The sequence below is a fragment of the Gopherus evgoodei genome, chromosome 7, assembly GCF_007399415.2.
Source record: "Gopherus evgoodei ecotype Sinaloan lineage chromosome 7, rGopEvg1_v1.p, whole genome shotgun sequence".
Lineage (NCBI taxonomy): Eukaryota > Metazoa > Chordata > Testudines > Testudinidae > Gopherus > Gopherus evgoodei.
The window spans coordinates 84,240,106-84,260,992 of record NC_044328.1 but is presented as its reverse complement, the minus strand read 5'-3'; the positions used below and the strand labels follow the sequence as shown (position 1 = coordinate 84,260,992).

The 20,887-nt window shown below is 47.5% G+C and overlaps 2 protein-coding genes across 3 annotated transcripts; both read left to right on the top strand.

The window, feature by feature from the left end:
- The first annotated feature begins 7,378 nt into the window (after window positions 1-7,378).
- On the top strand, window positions 7,379-16,552 carry MANF (mesencephalic astrocyte derived neurotrophic factor). 2 transcript variants are annotated; one of them, XM_030569863.1, is made up of 4 exons: window positions 7,379-7,468; window positions 10,203-10,330; window positions 11,403-11,544; window positions 15,383-16,552. In XM_030569863.1, exons 1-4 carry the CDS (start codon window positions 7,405-7,407, stop codon window positions 15,565-15,567), a joined length of 519 nt encoding a protein of 172 aa, XP_030425723.1. In that variant the 5' UTR covers window positions 7,379-7,404; the 3' UTR covers window positions 15,568-16,552. The 2 variants fall into 2 exon arrangements, with proteins under 2 accessions (XP_030425723.1, XP_030425722.1); XM_030569862.1 differs by having other exon boundaries at window positions 7,406-7,571; window positions 15,383-16,550.
- A 211-nt stretch (window positions 16,553-16,763) lies between these two features.
- On the top strand, window positions 16,764-19,763 carry RBM15B (RNA binding motif protein 15B). Its single transcript, XM_030569861.1, has one exon. The coding sequence runs from the start codon at window positions 16,804-16,806 to the stop codon at window positions 19,498-19,500; it is 2,697 nt and encodes an 898-aa protein (XP_030425721.1). The 5' UTR covers window positions 16,764-16,803; the 3' UTR covers window positions 19,501-19,763.
- The last annotated feature ends 1,124 nt before the right edge of the window (window positions 19,764-20,887 follow it).

Below are 20,887 nucleotides of genomic sequence, written 5' to 3'. Positions count from 1 at the left end.
GAGCCCTTGGGTTGGGAAGGTACTGTCTGCAGACTGATAAAACAGTTCCTGGCTGTTGGGGAGAACGGTTTCTCCACTTGCCTGGTGTGCGCTATCTCCTCACATTTCACCATGATATGAATCACCATTGTCTCACAGGCTTTCATAAAAGACCTTAATTGATGCACTTTTATTTTGTATAAAATCAGTATATTTAATTGCTTATCATTTTTGATTGGCAGAAGCCTTGGGGGGTTTTCACCTTCCTCTGCAGCGTGGGGCATGGGTCACTTGCTGGAAGGTCTTTAAACCATGATTTGATGGTTTAAAGACACAGGTTTGATACAGGAGTGGGTGGGTGAGATTCTGTGTCCTGCATTGTGTAGTAGGTCAGACTAGATGATCATAATGGTCCCCTCTGACCTTAAAGTCTATGATTCTATGATCTTCCTCGTCCCCAAAATCTTCATCTCTGTTGTGTGAAACTCCCTTGCAGGAGTCCAAATACGGGGTGGGGTAGTTGTAGGGGCACCTCCCAGAAGGCAGCTCAGCATCGAAGTGCCATGTCTGGGGCTCTGACCCAGAGCAGCCATTTGCCTCTCTGGTTCTTTGGTAGGCTTGCCTGAGCTCCTTAAGTTTCATGCGGCACTGCTGTTCCCTGTTATAACCTCTGTCCTTCATGCCCTGGTAAATTTTTTTCAAGTATTCCATCTTTTGGAACGGAGTTCTGATAGCAAGGATTTGTCTCCCCATACAACGATCAGAGCCAGTACCTCCCATTCAGTCCATGCTGGAGCTCTTTTGCAATTCTGGGACTCTATAGTCACTTCTGCTGATGAGATCTACACACTCACCGGTGCTGATCAGCTTGCCATGCTGGCCAAACAGGAAATGAAATTCAAAAGTTCGCTGGGCTTTTCCTGTCTACCTGGCCAGTGCACCTGAATTGAGAGTGCTGACCAAAGTGGTCACAATGGAGCACTCTGGGATAGCTCCTGGAGGCCAATACCATTGAATTGCGTCCACATTTCCCCAAATTCAACCCGGCGGTGTCGATTTCAGCGCTAATCCCCTCTTCGGGGAGGAGTACAGGAATCGATTTTAAGAGCTCTTTAAGTCAAAAAAAATGGCTTTGTCATGTGGATGGGTGCAGGGTTAACTCAATCTAACACTGCTGAATTTGACCTAAGCTCGTAGAGTAGATCAGGTCAAAGTGAGAGTTATTCTGATTGCCCCATCCTGGCCAAAACAAGTCTGGTTTCCTTACTTGACACAGATGGCAATATGTCCTCCAGTTCCATTTCAGCCCATTCCCCACCTGCTTTCTCAAAGTGACAGGCTGATCCTTCACCCCAACCTTCGGGTCCTCTGCCTCCAGGCTTGGCTCCTTCTTGGTTCCATAAATGAGAGGTAGACTGCTCTGACGAGGTGAAAGATGTGTTGCTGCCAAAAGTCAACCAGTTGATGTACTTATCTGCACCTTGGCAGGGGGTTAGACTAGATGACCCTTGCGGCCCCTTCAGATCCTATGGTTCTATGCCATCCCCAGCCAGTCTGCCATGGCATAACTGGCAGTTCTCCTTAAGTGCAGAAAAGGAAGTTCCTCTCCTGAGTATCATAGAGGACTGCCTAGAGCTCTTCAGTGCTTGCCCGAGGTTACCTGCATGCATTAGGGCACCCCACTTTTTCCCAGTCAGTAGGGCTCCAGGTGTAACCCGGTTAATTTAGGAACCCCCACCTTTTCCCAATTCGTAGGACTCCAGGCGAAAAGCACCTACTCTTACCCAATTCACAGGGCGCCGGGCCACCCGTACCCAATTCGTAGGACTCGGGTGTAACTAACCTGGTCAATTTAAGTACCCACACCCTTTCCCAATACATAGGGCTCCAGGTATATATTACTTCTGCAGGTGTGCAGGACCTTTTACGAGTGACAGAGCCTTATACAGTAATATACTACATACCTTCTATTTATTAATTACCAAAAACAGACTGCACGTGCCACACATACACTGCTCACCACTCCCAATAAGACAGGTAAACCTGACAACCAGGCAGGCTCAGGTCCATCTGGGGGATTCCAGTTTCTGCAGGGTGTCATTGGCAGAGTGTTGAGGTCTGGCAGCTCTGATCTTTGGGGCTATGTCCTGGAGTTAGTTCCCAAAGAACTTCCTTTTGGACCCCAGTTTATAGAATGAAATTTTAGTCCTTTTTTAGCTATACCTTAACCAATCATTATACTAAAATTGTACTAACCAAGCCTAACACAGTGTAGCAAAATTCTCTAACCAATCCTATCCTACCACCTTCATTAATTTACACCTAACAACATTAATTATGTAACAGACAGAAACAATTAAAGAACCGGACAGAGACTATATAGATAAACAATTAGGGAAGTGAGGACTATAATAACAAAACAATAAAGAAATGAGGATTTTGCATCCACAGCTATTGATAAATGATTTCTTGCCAGACAGGATGCTATCAAACTAAGTTTTCCTTAACCATCTTAAGATCTGTTTTTTTAATCTGGTGATAGTGGATGCTATTAGGACAGGATCTCCTTCTTAACAGCCTGATGTTACATTGTTTTAATGTAATTTAGATGGAATGTGAAGATGTGACTTCTGCTTCTCAGCTAATGGCTGCTGCTCGGTTGCTCTTTTAATCTGGCTGCAGATGAAGGTGTCAAGGCTAATTCCCCACTCTGGACACTCCAGGCTTGTATTAACCTCCCAAGATTACAGCTTTTCTCTGACCTTGGAGTGGTAGATGCTGCCACCACCCAAGTGCAGAACCCTTTGAGAAGCCAGGAAGGTGCACTTGGGAATTCCTTCCTGTGGGGTACCCTCAAGTCCTTTCACACACACCCCTTCCGGGGAAGAGCTGAGAAAAAAAAAGAAAACGGAAATCAGTTGTTGCCACCAGCTAATTAAACAATGCATGCACAAACCTCTTAAGACACAAAAATCCAATTCTGTTCTTAAAAAAGGTAAATTTTATTAATTAAAAAAAAGAAAGAAAATACATGTGGGAACTCAGGCTATTGCTAGATTTAAAAAAAACTACAAGGATTAAACACCAAGAATAGCTTTCTTGAGGTCGATTAAAGGTTACAAGCAAAACAGAAGCCCCTGGGGTTAGCACAGAGGAGTCCACAAGCCATAATGAAATAAAAGGAATAAAGCTTATTGTGTCTTCCTAGACATTTCCTGATTACATATCTGGGGTTTTAAATGAGCAGTTTCTAGGTATGATACTGATGATTTGTTCATACCTGGACCAAGCTCTTACACCAGTGGTGGACAAACTTTTTGGCCACATCTGGATGTGGAAATTGCATGCAGGACCAGGAATGTAGAGCTGGGGCAAGGGATTGGGGTGCAGAAGAGAGTGCAGACGGTGGAAAGGGGTTACGGTGTGCAGGAAGGGGCTCAGGATGGGGGGCTGGGGTGCAGGGAGGGGTGCAGAGTGCAGGACGGAGCTCAGGGCAGGGGGTTGGGTGGCAGGGAGGGATGTGGGAGGGGGCTCAGAGCAGGGGGTTGGGGTGCAAGGAGGGGTGCAGAGTGCAGGAGGGGGCTCAGGGAAGGGGGTTGGGGTGCGGGAGGGGGCTCAGAGAAGGGGGTTGGGGTGCAGAATGTGGGAGGGAGCTCAGCGAAGGGGGCTGCGGGTGCAGGATGCAGCAGGGGGCTCCGGGCAGGGGATTGGGGTGCGGGGTGCAAGACGGCTTCAGGGTGTGGGCTCCAGGGTGGCAGTGGTGTGCAGCGGGCTCCCTGCCTACCCTGGCCCCGCACCACACCGCTCCCGGAAGTGGCCGGCACTACATCCCATCGGCCCTTGGGGTGGGTGCAGAGGACTCCACTCGCTGCCTCACCTGTGGGTACCTCCCCTGAAGCTCCCATTGGCCGCCGTTCCCTGTTCCTGGCCAATGGGAGCTGGGTTTGGAACCCACAGGTGAGGGCAGTGCACGGAGCCCTCTGCTCCTCCCCTCCCTCAGGGAGTGGCGCGTGGCCCACGGCGCCACGAGGGTGGCAATCCCGCAGGCCGGATCCAAAGCCCTGATGTGCCAGATCCAGCCCGCAGGCCGCAGTTTGCCCACCCCTGTCTTACAGCATAGCTCGGTCCTGTCCTCCTCTCCCTGGGAGAACGACAGACCAAAGGGGAGTCTTTGTTTCAATTTTAAAAAGTTCTAGCCTTCCCATTGGCTCTTTTGGCCATATGCCCCCTCACTTCCTTTTACCTATGCATAGCAGTGAGACTTTTTAACCCTTTTCAGGTAGAGCAATTAGAGAACAGCTACTAAGAGGGATTTTATAGCTATTGGCTGTCTGGGTGTCCATAAAAGGGAGCAACCCCCCACTCCCTTTCATTTATCACAGAAGGTCTTAGGCTTTAGGCCTTAAAATATAGCTGCAGACAAAGGCCTTATATTTACAAGGTGACAGTCCAGTTCAAGATAAAGCTAGCTTAGCTGTGTATGCATGCACACAGCATTCCTAACTTAGGTTCACTCATAATGAACAGAGCAAAAGCATGGAATGCTTGGAATGCCAGTATGCTTAGAATCTGATTTTCAATTGTCCATAAACTGTTCAAACCCAATTTACTCTGGAATAAGGATGTGTTCTGCTCCTTCATCAAATTTTTACCCATGCATGTTAGAATTAGAACTGTTTCACAGGAACCATATATTCTTTTTCTGTGCTGCTTGTGCTCAGAAACTTCTTGGCTCTTCTTTCTCTGCCTCAGTCTGAAATATGAAAATGCCAAAAGTTTTGACACTTTCATATTTCAGCTCTGTGTAAAGCTCAGTGTAAGCCTGAAAGCTTAGAGTCAGTAACCAGTTTTAAAAAGTTTGAGTATGCTTGAAAGCTTGTACCAAGGGAAGTGGGTCCACTAAAAGATATTACCTCACCCTGTTTGTGTTTCTATAATATCCTGGGACCAACATAGCTACAATAACGCTGCAAACAAAAGTTTTAAATGGCCAAAATGAAATTAGAATGGAAACCATTTTGCAGCCTTAACTAGTGGTCACTGGTTTACAGGCTATTAAGCAACATTTTTTTCCTTTGAGAAAATATTTTTTCTGAATCTTCTCATCCAACTCCAAAATCCAGTAGAAGGCAGCATAGCTACACTAGAAAAGGGAGTGTTTGCCAATTCCTGCAATTTTAATCTAAATTCTCTCAATATTTGGTGTTTTTCTTGAAGCCTTAACTCCTGGATTCATAGAATTATATGGAAATCTCAGCTTTCTTTTTTTAAGTAAGTTCCACTTTATGGCAGCAAGGGAAAGTCTGAAATGGTGACCTATGTGCATCCCAATGGCTCAAAAACCAGATGGGAACTAAAAATACACAACAGTTATTACTATTTTAAAAAAGTCTCATTTTTAAGCCAATCTTATGATTTTGAGTGCCTGACAATTTTTAAGCATGTGGGGTTAGAAGCCCTGCTCTTTAATCCTTGTTCACTGTGCATATCTAGTGCCTAGGCCAGGCCTGCACAACATGCGGGGGCTCACGGTGTGGCCTGCGGGGGATGAGTAGGTAGGCTCACTGTGCGGCCTGTCGGTAGGAGGGGTGAATAGGCAAGCAGCAGGTGAGGGAAAGGGGCTGAAGAGGTGGGTGGGCAGTGACATGGGGTGAGGAGGCAAGCTGGGGGAGGAGAGGGGGGCTGAGGAGGTGAGAGGGCAGGCAGTGGCAAGAGGACAGGTGAGCTGGAGGCAGGGGAGGGGGGCTGAGGAGGTGAGCCAGGGGGGTGGGGGGCTGAGGAGGCGAGCGAGGAGTCAGTGGCTGACCTGTCCTACTGATCTCCAAGGATTGCAGCTGTTTGGAGGTGCCTGCCTTCCACACCTTCCTCATTCACACCTCATTCATTCAACAGGGCAATTGATTACAAAGTGGGGGGAAGATCTTATTATACTACTAGCAAAAATACATTTTTCTTTTACCTTAATTATACTACCTTAGGGGCCCACTATAACATATTACCAAGGTTCAATACCGCTGTTTCAGTGGGGCAGTGCTAGGGATGGAGGGTTTGTTTCCGCAGGGCAGGCAGTGCTGGGGGTGTGTGTGTGTTGTGTTTCAGGGGGGCTTGACGGTGCTGGGGGGGGGTTGGCCTGGCCAGGGGAGTAGGCCCTCAGCTGTTTTCTTTGGAGTAATATGGCCGTTGCCGCTTTTTGAGTTGTGCAGGCCTGGCCTAGGCTTTCTAAAGAGCAGCACAAACTCTTTTTTTTTTTTTCCTGGCTGCTTCCCTAATCAGGTTCTGTGACTTTAACAGCTTTCTTCTAAAAGTCATGATCATAGGCCATAATGCTGTGTAGACCCACTGAGATCCAGTCTGTGTACCAAGTCTTTGGGGTCCCCTTGGTCCCTTTCTAGGGTGACCAGAGAGCAAGTGTGAAAAATCAGGATGGGGGTGGGGGGTAATAGGAGTCTATATAAGAAAAAGACCCCAAACTTGGGATTGTCCCTATAAAATTGGGCTATCCGATCATCCTATCCCTTCCATCCCCAATTACTGCAAGAGCCAACCTCAGGCAAAAGCTTTGCTTGTTAAAGTATCAGAGGGTAGCCGTGTTAGTCTGGATCTGTAAAAGCAGCAAAGAATCCTGTGGCAGCTTTTAGACTAACAGACGTTTTGGAGCATGAGCTTTCGTGGGTGCATGCATCTGATGAAATGGGTATTCACCCACGAAAGCTCATACTCCAAAACGTCTGTCTATAAGGTGCCACAGGACTCTCTGCTGCTTTTGCTTGTTAAAGGGAATTGGAAGCATGGCATGTGTGCGCCCATGAATCCAGGGCAGCTGGGACCAGGGAGCCAGCCTGGTCCACAGCACTTGCCGAGTTGTCACGCAGTCAGCCTGGGTTATCGTGCTTGGTGCCAGGTCAGGCAGCCGGCCTGGGCCCCAGGCTGCCACCAAACGCCCTTTGGCTCCAGCACCCACCTCCCCCGCCGCAGGGTGCTGCCCAGGCACCTGCTAGGCTCAGCCCGTCTTGCCTTCAGGACGTTCCTGCCAACTACGGGGGTCCCGGCCCCTGGGAGCGGGGACCTGCCCGAGACCCAGAGCAAAGCGCCAGCCCCTGCCCTCCGCCGGCTCCAGGTTTCCGGCTCTTGGCTTGGGGGACTTGCCCCGCACAAAGATGGCGGCTGCACTGAATTCCATGGCGCGATCATGCTCCGCACAAAGATGGCGTTTGGGGGGGGGAATTGTTCCGTCTCCTGGAGACCGGCGGCTGAAGCCGTTTCGCGCACCCCGTCCAATCAGCAGCCGCCAACTCTCCCGTCTAGGCCAGCGGCCCGACCAATAGGAAAAGGGAGCGTGGAGGCCTATGGATGAGTGGGCGAATGGGAGCTCGACGTGTGAGGGAAGCCTCAGGAGCACCCAATGGGGTGGGGGGTGGGCGGTGCATGTTGTCAAGGCACCGGGTGCGAAGGGGTCTCGCAGAGCGGCGTGTGCTACCGAGGAAGCCGGGTGCGCAGCGGCAGGATGCGGGTGGCGATCGGGCTCTGGGCGGCGCTGGTCCTGATTCTGCTCCCGGGCGGCAGCCGGGCCCTGCGGGAGGGGGAGTGCGAGGGTGAGCGAGGTGCCGGCGGGTGTCCTTGTCCGGGGGGCTGCGCAGGGGGCACCGGCTCTGCCGAGTCCCTGGCCGAGTGGGGCTGCTTCACCCGAGACTCGCTCGCCCGGTGGGCGGACTGGCGGCCGCTGCGCGGGCTGCGAGGAGTGGGGCTCCTGGTGGGGGGAGGGGTCCTGGAACTGCCTGGGGTCTCCTGGGCCGGGGGGGCTGCCCGGGGGCTCCCTGGGGTGCCTGGAAGTCTCAGGGGGAAAAGGCCCTAGTGAAGAGCAGCCCAGGAAGGCAAAGGGAAGCTGCCTCTTGTCACTGGTTGATAAGTCTGGAGTGTATCCTGCCTGAGCTTTGTCCTTCAGAGCAGCTTTCTGTTGTCTCTGGCAGCCTGTTTTAAAACACCTAATCAAAACTTTTACCAGGGAGACCTGATTTGGGAAAGATCTGTGGAGGGCCTCACAGTGATGTCAGCCAGGATTACAACTCTCTCTTATGTGCACCCAGTTGAGAAGAGCAATTTTGAGACCAGGGTCCAAATTTTTGAAGGTATTTGATGACCATCTTCAGGTGTCTAAATACCTTTAAAAATCTGCCCCTAATACTGATATTTAGTACTCTGCTGCCCTCGTTTTTTTTTTTTAAATGCTCTTAGTTCACAGTTCACCTTCATTAAAGATCCATTTAATACTTGGTTCTTCACTTCTCTGTTCTATCCTGGGTTTAGGGTGTGTGTTTTCTGTAATAGCTGATAATCTCCAAATAAAGCAAAGTAGGGAGGGTGAGGAATGTTCTGATTAGAGGTTTTGTGATAGGAAGAACTTCCATAGGTAAGGAAGTGAATTCTGAACCTGAATGTTGGCAGGTTGGTAAAGGAGAAAATGAATCTTGACTATGTTCAAATGTATTTGTAAATTGCAAGCCTGACCTGATAAGTGAAATGTAATTTAAAAAAAACTTTATCTCCTTACATGGCATAAATGTTACCATGGTGATTAACACAATAGAAATCATGCAAGACTGGTCACCATTATACTCCAGTTCAGGTAATATATATTATACCTTTTATGCTAAAGGGTGCTAGTGTTCAGTTAATAATACAAACTATACACTGGGATGTTGGTGCACCACTGAAATGCATCAGCCTCTTAGGTTTAAACCACTTAACAGCACAGAAGAGTTACACAGCAATTCTTAAGTGAAGAAGTGAACAGATTCTGCAGATGGAACTTTAAATATGTAGTTATCCAATTTGGAATTTTCCTGCAGTTCTGGCATTTTGCACCACTACTGTTGCAAAAATTCCCATAGTCTCTTTAATTAGGGATTAATCTTTTCACCTCATCTGAAAGATGGCATCTGCAGCAGCCCAGTGCCCTGTAACACCATGTTGGAACTCAGGTTCAAGAATAACTCAGTCACCAATATCATTACCTGCAGAACCTGGAATCCAAATACCAGATCGCAGCACAAGACCAGCAGACAGCACTGTGTGGGAGAATTAATGTGAAATGGCCAAAAAAGATGCCATGCATGTAGAAAAAGTTCAGCTGCCTATCTAGTTCAGGTTATGCTTTCTGCCAGTGTTACATATTTGGAGTGCAGACCTCTTCTTGGTTGTGTGGGGCTCAAATAGGTGATCCTGTATTTTCCAACTTCTTATGCCCTCCTTTGACTTTGGAATTGAGTGTAAAAGTAGCTGAAGGCCATAGAGATTGGTTGATCCCTTCTCCTGGTATCAGTAAAACATATGGAAGCCCTAACCTGTGCCATTTTTTCTGCCTAAAAATGGGGTCAGTGTTGGGCACCTTGTCTCATCATTGAAGGTAACAGAATTGCAAGAGGGCTGCTGAGGGTCTCATTTGGCCCACAGAATTTTTCATACTAGTGATGTTGAGATCAAGTTGAGTTTCCAAAGCTGACACACTCAAAGCATTTTTTTCCTTTTGTAAACTGAGTGGACTTGATCTGTACACACTGAGAGACAATAAACATGGAATCCACAGTGCCATATTTAGAGTCTGTCATTTTCAGAATAGTGTTCCATATTTAAAGTCCTTGGATTGACATTGAGTTATTGTTTTGGGAGGGAAGGATAAGAGAGCCTGGGCATTAAATTGGCTCTTCCCACCCACCACTTAGTGCTCCCTCTATTGTTTGCTGCTAGCATTGTATTTCCACAGCTCAGAGGTTCTCAACCTGTGGCCAGTCAACACAGAGCTGTGGTCCATGTGACATTTGCAGGGCCATAGAGATAGTATTGGATGTGGCCCTCAATGGTAAATAGGTTGAGAACCACTGCCTCAGCTGAATCTGTGCTGCTCTTCCAGTATGGTATATGAATGTCATTGATGGGATCTCTCCTCAGGGATCTGTTTCTAAGTATTAGCTAGACAAGGTGGGTGAGGTGTATAAATGTGTGAGTTATATGTGAGTCACCTGTCCTCATTCATGCTCTGAAAGATTTACTGTGGTGTAATTGTCATGTGTGCACCTACAAGAGGATAGGTTCTTGGTCACTAATGCAGTGTCCTAACCTCATTCACAAATCCCTTCATTCTCTTGTTTTCGTATAGCAGTTCTCCCCAAGTGCTACTTCCAGGTTAGTGCAAATGTTATGAATCTCTCCATTTTTCCCCCCTTTAGTGTGTGTTACATTCCTGGGAAGGTTCTACCAGAGTCTAAAGGACAAGGATGTTGAGTTCACACCAGCTAGTGTTGAAAAAGAACTCTTGAAATCCTGCAAAGAAGCAAAAGGCAAAGAGAACCGACTGGTGAGTAACAATGATCCATCACCATCTCTTTTGCAGAATAATTCATAGAACACCTGGGAGGTAGGTAGAAACTGGGAAAATCTCTCACTGAATGGTTGTGTATATAGTATAGGCCTATATAGAGAAGATTAGAGGAGGAGTGCAGTCCCTCTCCACCATAAAAATAAATAAATTGGTACCAGTTTTCCTGTTGCTTTACCTCATTTCTGCCTGTAATTGAACTGCCGTGAGAGAGTTTTTCTTATGAAATTTTACTTTCTGCTGAACCCCTTGAGCATTAGATGATGCATCTAGATTGCTATACAAACTATGTTTAAGTAATAATGTTTATCAGCCCTTGAACTGAAAAATGGCAAAGGAAATTAACCCAAAGGAAGTGCTAATTGAAAGCAGTCCAAAATGCTTTCACAATGAAGTGACCTGAGTAGAAAGGCTTTCCCCTATCTTTGAAGAGAACTAGGAGTGACTTTGTCAGACATTCTCAGGGACATATTGTACTTCAGACAAGTTGTCCTTGAACTGAGGAAAAACTGCCTTCAGGCCAGCTCAGATAAAACGTCACTCGGGGGGTACTAAGACAGCCTACATCAACATAATGAGAAATCAGCTTTTTTCATAGCTCTAATAGGACTCATGGAGAAATATTCTGTACCAGTAAATGTGAAACTGCAAAACCAGGCATCCTAGTCTGTCAAAAATGGGCATGACAAAAGGCCAAATAAGCCATTTCTTGGTAGCATGTTATCTCTGTTCCTTATGAGTGAAAATAAATCTTCCACTGGAGCTGAGGTGCTTCCAAGAGGTAGAGTGAAAGTGAGGCTGTGGTTCCTGTTCCCCCTTCACTTTGCTTGCTCTAGAAATCCGAACCAAAGCAGCTGGTCCTCTCCTCTGGATGAAACAAATTCTGAGATGAAATCATGGCAAGACACTGAGATTTATATGGCAGAAAGCTCAGGGTCTCTGGCACAGAGGAGGGAGGAAGCAACCAAGAAAATCATCTGAATTCTTCTGAAAGGATTCTTTTCCCTCAGTATCACTAGACACCTCATACTTTTCCTTTCTACCCCTCTAGTGCTATTACATTGGAGCCACCAGTGATGCAGCCACTAAAATGGTTAATGAGGTATCAAAACCTCTGAGTCACCACATCCCTGTGGAAAAGGTCTGTGAGAAACTGAAGAAGAAAGACAGCCAGATCTGTGAGCTAAAATACGGTGAGTTTGGGGAGACGTTAGCTATGGGGTTAAATGACTGGATTTTTCTGCAGTATGGATCTTTGTTCTGATGGTAACGCACCTGATCCCTTGTATGGATTTGCTGCTAATCTAAAACAACCTAAAGTGGGTTTCTTTTGAAAGTTGATGAGGTGAAGCCACTTATTCTTAAATTCTTCAGCAAGATCAGCAGAGTAAGTATTATGACAGATAACTTGAGCTGACCCCGTTAGAGATGCTTGAATTGTTAGGCAGTAGCACAAGTATGTGTAGTAAATGTTCCTGGAGGCTCCTAATAGGGTGATTCAGTGAAAGTTGCTGTGTCTGGCACTAATCCAACTCAGAAGGTTCCTGCACAGACATGGGTTTGTCTAGCCTGCAGCATTGCTTATGCCCAAGCTTAGCCCAGACCCTTGCAGCTAGACTCTCAAAGGGTGCCTAACTGCCTCTCTAGATGCCTAGGTCCAACATTTAAGCACCACTGACGTTCACAAAACCACTGCTCAGCTGCTGTCTAACTTTGCTTAAGTCCTGATTAGGTTGTTGGCTTCTGAGAATCTCTTTCTTGGATGCTTAACTCTCCTCATACAATTGGGCTTCTTGTTACCAAACCCTATCAAAGACATTTACAAGAGACTATTTAATTTTTAAATGGTCCCGCCTTGATTCCCTAAAAGTCTGGCTTCCTGTTCTGCTCCACTGAAACTGCTCATGACAGTCCATTAATGAGGTCTTCCTTGCCAAGCCTAATTAATGGTCAGTATCGCAGCCCTCCATTATTATTCTCTCCAAGTGATCTCTACCTTGCTGGCCACTCCTTCAGAAATATTTCTTAGTTGCTAGGCGTCTGTCCTTGGACTCCATTTTTCTGTACTTGCTCTCTGTGAGTATTCCTATCATTCTCTCATCACCTCTATTTTGATGATTCTCAAATCCACCTCTTATTCTGTGCAGGCCACATCTTTTTCTTTTGTTTTGTCTCCTCATGGATAGTTTGTTTACTAAGAAGATCCATTTGTCATGTTTCTCTTATCTTTCGTCTTGAAACCTTTCCTTTCACCTCTTGAGATGGAGAATTCCACTGTCCTCTCTTGTTAGAGTTTGCAGCTCTGGGGTTACCCTTGAATCCTCACATCCAGTCTTTCACTAAGCCTTATGTTTCTCTCTAATAGATAAAATCAAAAATCTGCCCTTTCCTTTCTGTGCTTACTGCCAAAAACCCTAATTCTTGCATCGTTTCTGTCTCGCTTGAACTCTTGTCACCACCACCACCTTTCTGGTGTCCCCAACTGTCTCCCCTTCATTAGGGCCAGTCTTCAGCAGCTGAATATAAGAATGGCCATATTGGGTCAGACCAATAGCCCATCTAGCCCAGTATCCTGTCTCTGACAGTGGCCAGTGCCAGATATTTCAGAGGGAATGAACAGCACAGGTAGTTTTGAGTGATCTATCTGCTGTCATCATGTCCCTGCTTCTGACAGTTGGATGGTTAGGGACACTTGGATCCTGGGGTTGCATCCCCAGCCTTCTTGTCTAATAGCGATTGATAGACCTGTCTTCCATGAGTTTACCTGATTAACTTTTTTTAAGCCCGTTATACTTTTGGCATTCATAACATCCCATGGCAAAGAGTTCCACCAGTTGACTCTGCATTGTGTAGACAAGTACTTCCTTTTTAAACCTGCTGCGTGACCCCTAATTCTTGTGTTGTGTGAAAGAGGTGAATGATACTTCTTTGTTCACTTTCTTCACACCATTCATGATTTTATAGACCTCTATCATTCCCCGGTATTCATCTCTTTTTCTAAGCGAAACAGTCCCAGTCTTTTTAATCTCTCCTGATACGGAAGTTGTTCCATACCCGTAATCATTTTTGTTGCTCTCCTCTTCCACTCTAATATATCCTTTTAGAGATGAGGCAACAGAACTGTGTGCAATATTCAAGGTATGGACGTACCCATGGATTTACATAGTGGCATGATGATATTTTCTGTCTTAGTATCTATCCCTTTCTAATGATTCTTAACACTGTTACCTTTATTGACTACCACTGTGTATTTAGAGGATGTTTTGAGGGAGCTATTCACGATGATTCTAAGATCTCTTTCTGGTAACCGCTAATTTAGACTCCATCATTTTGTATGAATAGTTAAGATTGTTTTCCAATGTGCATTACTTTGCATTTATCAACACTGATTTTCATTTGCCATTTTGTTGCTTAGTCATTCCGTTTAGTAGCTCTTTGCAGTCAGCTTTGGACCTAACTATTTTTTGTGTAATTTTGTATCATCTACAAGTTTTGCCACCTCACTGTTTACACCTTATTTCAGATCACTTTTGAATATGTTGAACAGCACATATCCATGAGGGACCCTACTATTTACCCCTCTCCATTATGAAAACTGACCATTTATTCCTATCCTTAATTTCTTGTCTTTTTAACTAGTTACTGATCCATGAAAGGCCCTTCCTTCGTATCCTATGACTGCTTAATTTGCTTAAGAGCCTTTGGTGAGGGACCTTATCAAAAGCTTTCTGAAAGGCCAGGGACACTATATCAACTGGATTACCCTTGTCCACATGCTTGTTGACACTCTTAACTAATTCTAATACATTGGTGAGGCACGATTTCCCTTTATAAAAGGAGTGTTGAGCAACATACCATTTTTATCTTGGTGTCTGATGATTTTCTTTTTTTCCTATAGTTTCAAACAATTTGCCTGTTACTGAAGTTAGGCTTCCTGGCCTATAGTTATCAGAATTGCCTTTTAGAGCCTTTTTTTTAAAGAATAGAGATTACATTAGCTCCACTCCAGTTATCTGGTACAGAGGCTGACTTAAATGATATACATACCGTAGTTCAGCAGTTTTCATATTTGAGTTCCTTCAGAACTCTTCGGTGGCTACCATTTATCGTGGTGACTTATTACTCTTTAATTTATCCCAAGAGCTCCTCTATTGATATCTCAGTCTGGGACAATTCCTCAGATCTATCACCTACAAAGAATGGGTCAGGTGGGGGAATGTCACTCATCCCTTGTAGCAAAGACCACTGCAAACAATTGATTTAGCTTCTCTGCAATAGCCTTGTCTTTCTTGAGTACTCCTTTAGCATCTTGATCATCTAGTGGTCCCACTTCCTGTTCGTCAGGCTTCCGGCTTCTGTTATACTTAGAATTTTTTTTTCTTTTCCTGTTTCTCTAACTGCATCAGTCTGACACTGCCAGTCTCTTTAATGATGCCGTGTACTTGTGCATAAAATTCAGCCTTGTTTGTCTTCAATTGCGATTCTCCTTTTTGCCTTGCCTCATCACAAAATAATAATAATAAAAATAAATTGATAAGAAGATGTGAGGAACTGTGTGTGTGTGTGAGAGAGAGAGAGAGAGAGAGAAAATAAGCATGGGAATGCTATTCCCCCTCTCCGCCCCCTTACAGTTTCTCACATCTTCTTGTCAATTGCTGGAAATGGGCTATTTTCATTACCACTACAAACCATTCTCTTTCTCCTGCTGATAATAGCTCACCTTAACTGATCACTCTCCTTATAGTGTGTATGGTAACACCTATCGTTTCGTGTGTGTGTCTGTCTGTCTTCCTATTGTATTTTCCACTGCATGCATCCGATGAAGTGAGCTGTAGCACACAAGCTTATGCTCAAATAAATTTGTTAGTCTCTAAGGTGCCACAAGTACTCCTGTTCTTTCTGCAGATACAGCCTAACATGGCTGCTACTCTGAATCCTTTAAGAAAGATGTTAATTTTGACAACTTCTAATCAATTTGTTATTGCTCACTAAGAGTAACTGATGTCCCCCCCCTGCCCCCTCTCTCCTTAGACAAGCAGATTGACCTGAGTACTGTGGATCTGAAGAAACTGAGAGTGAAAGAACTGAAGAAGATCCTAGATGACTGGGGTGAAACATGCAAGGGCTGTGCAGAAAAATCAGACTATATTCGCAAAATCAATGAACTGATGCCTAAATATGCACCAAAGGCAGCCAGTTCACGGACAGATCTCTGACGAATGTAGTGGCCTCTGTCATACTAGTACCTCGTACGAACTACATTAATCTGTTTTTGTTTCTTATAAAGCCTTTTTTGTAACTTATTTAACTGGGCTCCCAAGGCTGTCAGTTGGAGCTGGAGCAGTTGTGAAATGCTCATTCAACACCTCTGTCATGTCATGTCTCTAGTTTGTATTTCTCTTGATTCTGGTTTAGTTTAGAACATCACAATCTGTATGGAATTTTTTTATTAAAGTAAGGAGAAATCTCTTCTTTTTCTACAAAATCTGGGTTGAAAGGAGTTCAGTAGAAATCACAAGTAGGTACAGCCAGAGCTCAGCTGAACCTAGTCTGCTAAAATGAGCAGCACTGCTATTCTGGTGCACAAATTTGAGCTCCTCTAGCCCTGTGGGCATACATGCTTCCCAGCTGCTGCATAGCTGCAATCAGACTCTTTGCTGGAGGCTGGTCCCAGGGTGGGTGAGAGGTTCGGTGTGTTACAAGACTGTGCACAAGCTTCACTGTGAGTTACAGACTCGAGTCAGGGAACAGACTGTGCCTCTCGTGCTGTGTCAGGCAAGGGCTGCGGGGAGGGGTGAGACCCGAGCCTGCAGCCTGGCCAGGTAAATGTATATGCAGCTGTACCCTAGCCCTGTCTCCTGGGTTGTAGTTTGTTGAATTGGGGGGAGTTCCTGGTCCAGTGCTGCGGGGCGGGCAGGCGCAGAGAGGGGCCGGGGCCCTGCTAGCAGGATGCCTGGGGTGAAGCACCTCCTGCCAGGGGCGACGCCGAGATGGATAGTCCCATGCAAGGCCCAAGGCTGCTCGACTCAGGACGGGCCTGGCCTCAATCCCATAGTGGCTGGCACTGTCGGCTGATCTCAAGTAGCAGGGGCCGCCCGCTCCTGCGGCAGGGGGCGCTGTGCGGGGCCGGGCCATCGCCCGTTCTTCCCCTCCCCCCGAAGCCGGCGACCTCCAAGTTGGTCCCCTGTCGGGGGAGAAGATGTGACTGTCCTATCCCATTGGGCCTTTTTTTTTGGTCACGTGACTCCGGCCGTGTAGGTGCCCCTTGTCATGTGACGGGTGCCTCGGCGCCAGCTCGCCATTACCCCTGACGCAACCATGCGGCGGGGCGCGGAATGATGACGTGTGGCCCGCGCGGCGCCGCGGCCGGACTCCGGAGCCGCCTTCGTTCCCTTTTGTCCAAGATGGCGGCGGCCGCCGGAGGCGCCTCCTGAGCCGCTGGTCCGGGAGCCATGAAGCGGGGCAGCGAGCGGGACTCCAGCCCGGGCGGGGCGGGGGGAGGCCGAGCCGCCGCCGCCAAGCGGCCCCGGGAGCGAGAACGGGAAAGCAGCAGCCGGCGGGGCCCGCACCGGAGCTCGGGCGCCTCCCGCAGTAGCCGGGACAAGCTCCCGCCCGGCGGCGGCAGCGGCGCCTCCAGCTCCCGCAGCCACCGCGGTGACGAGCGGGCCGGAGGCAGCGACTCCAACCACCGCACGGCGGGGAGCAGCTCGGCCTCCAGCGCCCGCAGCAGCCAGGCCGCCCCCGCCTCCACCTCGTCCTCCCGGGCGCTGGGGCCCCCCAAGGCCAAGGCCCTACCGGGAGCCGTGGTGGCCCCATCACTGCTGCTGGCGGGCCCCCCGCCGGGGGCAGCACCCTCCCTGCTGCTGGCCCCTCTGGGGGGCTCGCCAGGGCTGGTGGTGGAGCCGCCCGGCTCCTGCGAGTACAAGACGTTGCTGGTGAGTGGGCTGAGTGCAGCGCTGCCTGACCAGCTGCTGGAGGATGGGCTCTTCCGCCAGTTCCAGCGCTTTGCGAGTGGGGGCGCTGGCGACATCAGTGTGAAGCTCTCCCACACGCCTGAGCTGGGCCGTGTCGCCTATGTCAACTTCCGGCACCCGGGGGACGCCCGTGATGCCCGCAGACACGCCCGGGCCCGGCAGCTGCTTCTGTACGATCGTCCCCTCAAAGTGGAGCCTGTGTATCTACGTGGGGGTCGCAGGAGCCGCACACCCCCACCTGTGCCCTCCCCAGAGCCTCTGGGCTACCTGCCACCCATCCACAGCACCTACCAGTATAAGCAGAGGTCACTCTCACCTGTTGCCAGCCCTTTATTGAGGGAGCCAAGGCCCCGACATGCTCATGCCGCGGCTGCAGCCTTTGCCTTGGAGGCTGCTGCACTCGGGCTCTCCCGGGAGCGGGAGAGGGCACTGGATTACTATGGCCTGTATGATGAGCGTGGCCGACCCTATGGCTACCCCATAGTGGCTGAGGAAGACCTGATGCCAGAGGATGACCAGAGAGCCACCCGGAACCTGTTCATTGGGAACTTAGATCATAACGTTTCAGAGGTGGAGCTGAGACGTGCTTTTGAGAAGTATGGCATCATTGAGGAGGTGGTGATTAAGCGCCCTGCTCGAGGTCAAGGTGGGGCGTATGCATTCCTCAAGTTCCAAAACTTGGACATGGCCCATCGGGCTAAGGTCGCCATGTCTGGCCGGGTTGTTGGCAGGAACCCCATCAAAATTGGCTATGGTAAAGCCAATCCTACTACTCGACTCTGGGTAGGCGGCCTTGGACCAAGTACATCCCTGGCTGCCCTTGCTAGGGAGTTTGATCGCTTTGGTAGCATCAGAACTATTGACTATGTGAAGGGGGATAGCTTTGCCTATATTCAATATGAAAGCCTGGATGCTGCCCAGGCTGCCTGTGCGCAGATGAGAGGCTTCCCCTTGGGCGGACCAGAGAGGAGACTCAGAGTGGATTTTGCCAAAGCTGAAGAGACAAGATACCCCCAGCAGTACCAGCCTGCACCACTCCCTGTGCATTATGAGCTGTTACCTGATGGATATAGCAGGCACAGAAGCCTAGAGCAAGACTTAAGGGTGAGAGATAGGACTCCTCCACATCTCCTGTACTCGGACAGAGACAGGAGCTTTGCAGAGGCAGACTGGGCTAGCCCTACCAAAAATGCTGAACGCAGAAATAACTTGGAGAGCTATGGTCGATCCGTGCGTAGCCGCAGCGGAGAACGTTGGGGTAGTGACAGTGACCGCAGCGTGCCCAAGCCTTGGGAAGAAAGGCGGAAACGCCGGAGCCTTTCCAGTGACCGTGGAAGGACTGCTCATTCGCCTTACGAGGACAGAGGCAGGACAAAGGCCAGTGGGTTAGCTTTAGATCGCAGCCCAGACAGGGTTCGGAAAGAGAACAACACTACAGAATCTGGAACAGAACGAGACCAGAGTAACTCCCTTCAGAACAACCGGCATGTATCTGAGGAGAAACCCCATCGTGAAACTTCTGATCTTCCTCAGCCTAAAAGAAGGGACAGCGAACGCAATCATCGAACTGGTGAATCGGAATCAAAAACTCACGAGGAGCCAAAATCTGAGACCAAAAAAGTAAAGAACTTATCAGAATTCGCTCAGACACTGCAACTTGCTTGGAACGGGCTTCTTGTGTTAAAAAATAGCTGCTTCCCCACCTCTATGCACATCCTGGAGGGAGACCTAGGTGTCATAAATGGGCTCCTAAAAGACCATTCATCTGGTGGGAAGTTAACACAGCTCAAGATTGCTCAAAGACTTCGACTTGACCAGCCCAAGCTGGATGAAGTAACTCGCCGTATCAAACAAGGCAGTCCTAATGGTTATGCTGTGCTACTGGCTACCCAAGCCACCCAAGGAGGGGTAGGGGCTGAGGGGACGTTTCCTGTTGTGGAGCCTGGCTTGCAGCGAAGGCTTCTCAGGAATCTGGTCTCCTACTTGAAACAGAAGCAGGCTGCTGGGGTGATCAGCCTGCCTGTGGGAGGGGCGAAGTGCAGAGACAGCACAGGCATGCTTTACGCTTTCCCTCCCTGTGAATTCTCTCAGCAGTACCTCCAGTCAGCACTAAGGACATTGGGAAAGTTAGAAGAAGAACATATGGTGATAGTTATAGTCAAAGACACTGCCTAGCCCACACTGTCTCTTCAGATTCCATGTTTTCTTTGTGTGTGTCACAACCCAGTTGTTTTTAAGGCCGATAATTTTGGTGGAAGCCCAGTAAACCTTAAACAAAACTGTAAGATTTTTAGTTTCTAATTAATTTTAATACCAATTGAATAGATCCAATTTTATTCGTTTTTTAATATGTGACACTGTCCACTGTGTTCTGTATTTTTATTTTTTAACTGTATGGAAAGTTGTCAGTAAAGCCTTGTTCACTGATGGATTTTTAATCTTGTGTAGTACCTTGGTTTTTATGGTCTTACGAGGGGCTGGTTCCCAAGAGCTAAAAGATGATGCCTCCTCCCTTTCCAGTTTCTCTGACCTATAGTTCCCCTCCCTCTTTCCGGGTGCCCTGGAAGATTGGGGGAAGACTTCTTTATGATATATGAGAGACACTGAAATGTCAATTCATGTTCTTGGCCTGCTTGCTTTATATATTATGAATTTGAGTCTTGACACTTTTCTGCTACTTCTCCAATATTTGATAGATGCGTCCCAGGTAGAGAAGTTCCAAGGAAGTGAATCCTGATCAAGAATAGAAGTGACTTTTATTCATTGTTTTAAATCTTTTTTTTAACAGCTATTTAACACTTGAGAGAAAAATGCTTCTTATAAAAGGTCGCAAGGACTGACCAAGAAGCTTCAACAAAATATTGGTAGACATGGCTTGACATGCCTGATAATTTTTTTTTTTTTGGGGGGGGGGGGGGATAAAAAAAACCACCCTTGCCTTTCCTCTTTGGAGAGAACCGTCTTGGGCCTCTGTTATACATAGACAAATAAAGGGCACAAGCTTAGTTTTTATTGCACTGCAGGTGCTCTTTTGTATAGTGCAGAGCTTGACTATCTGAACAAGGTTAACTGCCATAGTTAAATTGTTTGCAGGATTCTAAAGGAGGAAAAAAATATCTTTGGCTGTTTAAAAACATAATGTATTAAGAGTTAATTTTCCAAAGATCTTGGGACGTCCTGTCACAGTAAGAGCATAAACAAGGAATGAAAATTGGAATTGAAGAAGGGCCGGCTCCTTCCGGTAATCTGTGAGGTGGTTGTCTGACAGAAGCTAGGACATTTGCCTCTCTAAGTTCTCAGTTTCTTAATGATGGGAGTTAACCATTCCAAACTTGATTTAAAAGCCACACAGTTACATTATTTTATAATGCTGTTAGCCTTTAGCAGTCTTCAAGAAGAGTTTGTAGCATTTAAAAAACAACAAACCCTAAATTTAGCAGTTTCTTTGAATTTCCAGACTTTTTTTGTTGGAGGAACCAAACATCTCCTTTGCACATGTGGGTGTGAGCCAGAAACTCGGTGGCAGGAAGTTGGCAAAGACCCTTTTAAAACTGTGCTGTCA

Bases quoted from the DNA above. Each gene is read 5' to 3' on its own strand.
- MANF (XM_030569862.1), top strand. From the start codon at position 7,484: ATGCGGGTGGCGATCGGGCTCTGGGCGGCGCTGGTCCTGATTCTGCTC. The intron at 10,331-11,402 runs GTGAGTAACAAT...CTACCCCTCTAG, and splicing joins AAGGCAAAGAGAACCGACTG to TGCTATTACATTGGAGCCAC. The intron at 11,545-15,382 runs GTGAGTTTGGGG...CTCTCTCCTTAG, and splicing joins GATCTGTGAGCTAAAATACG to ACAAGCAGATTGACCTGAGT.
- RBM15B (XM_030569861.1), top strand. From the start codon at position 16,804: ATGAAGCGGGGCAGCGAGCGGGACTCCAGCCCGGGCGGGGCGGGGGGA.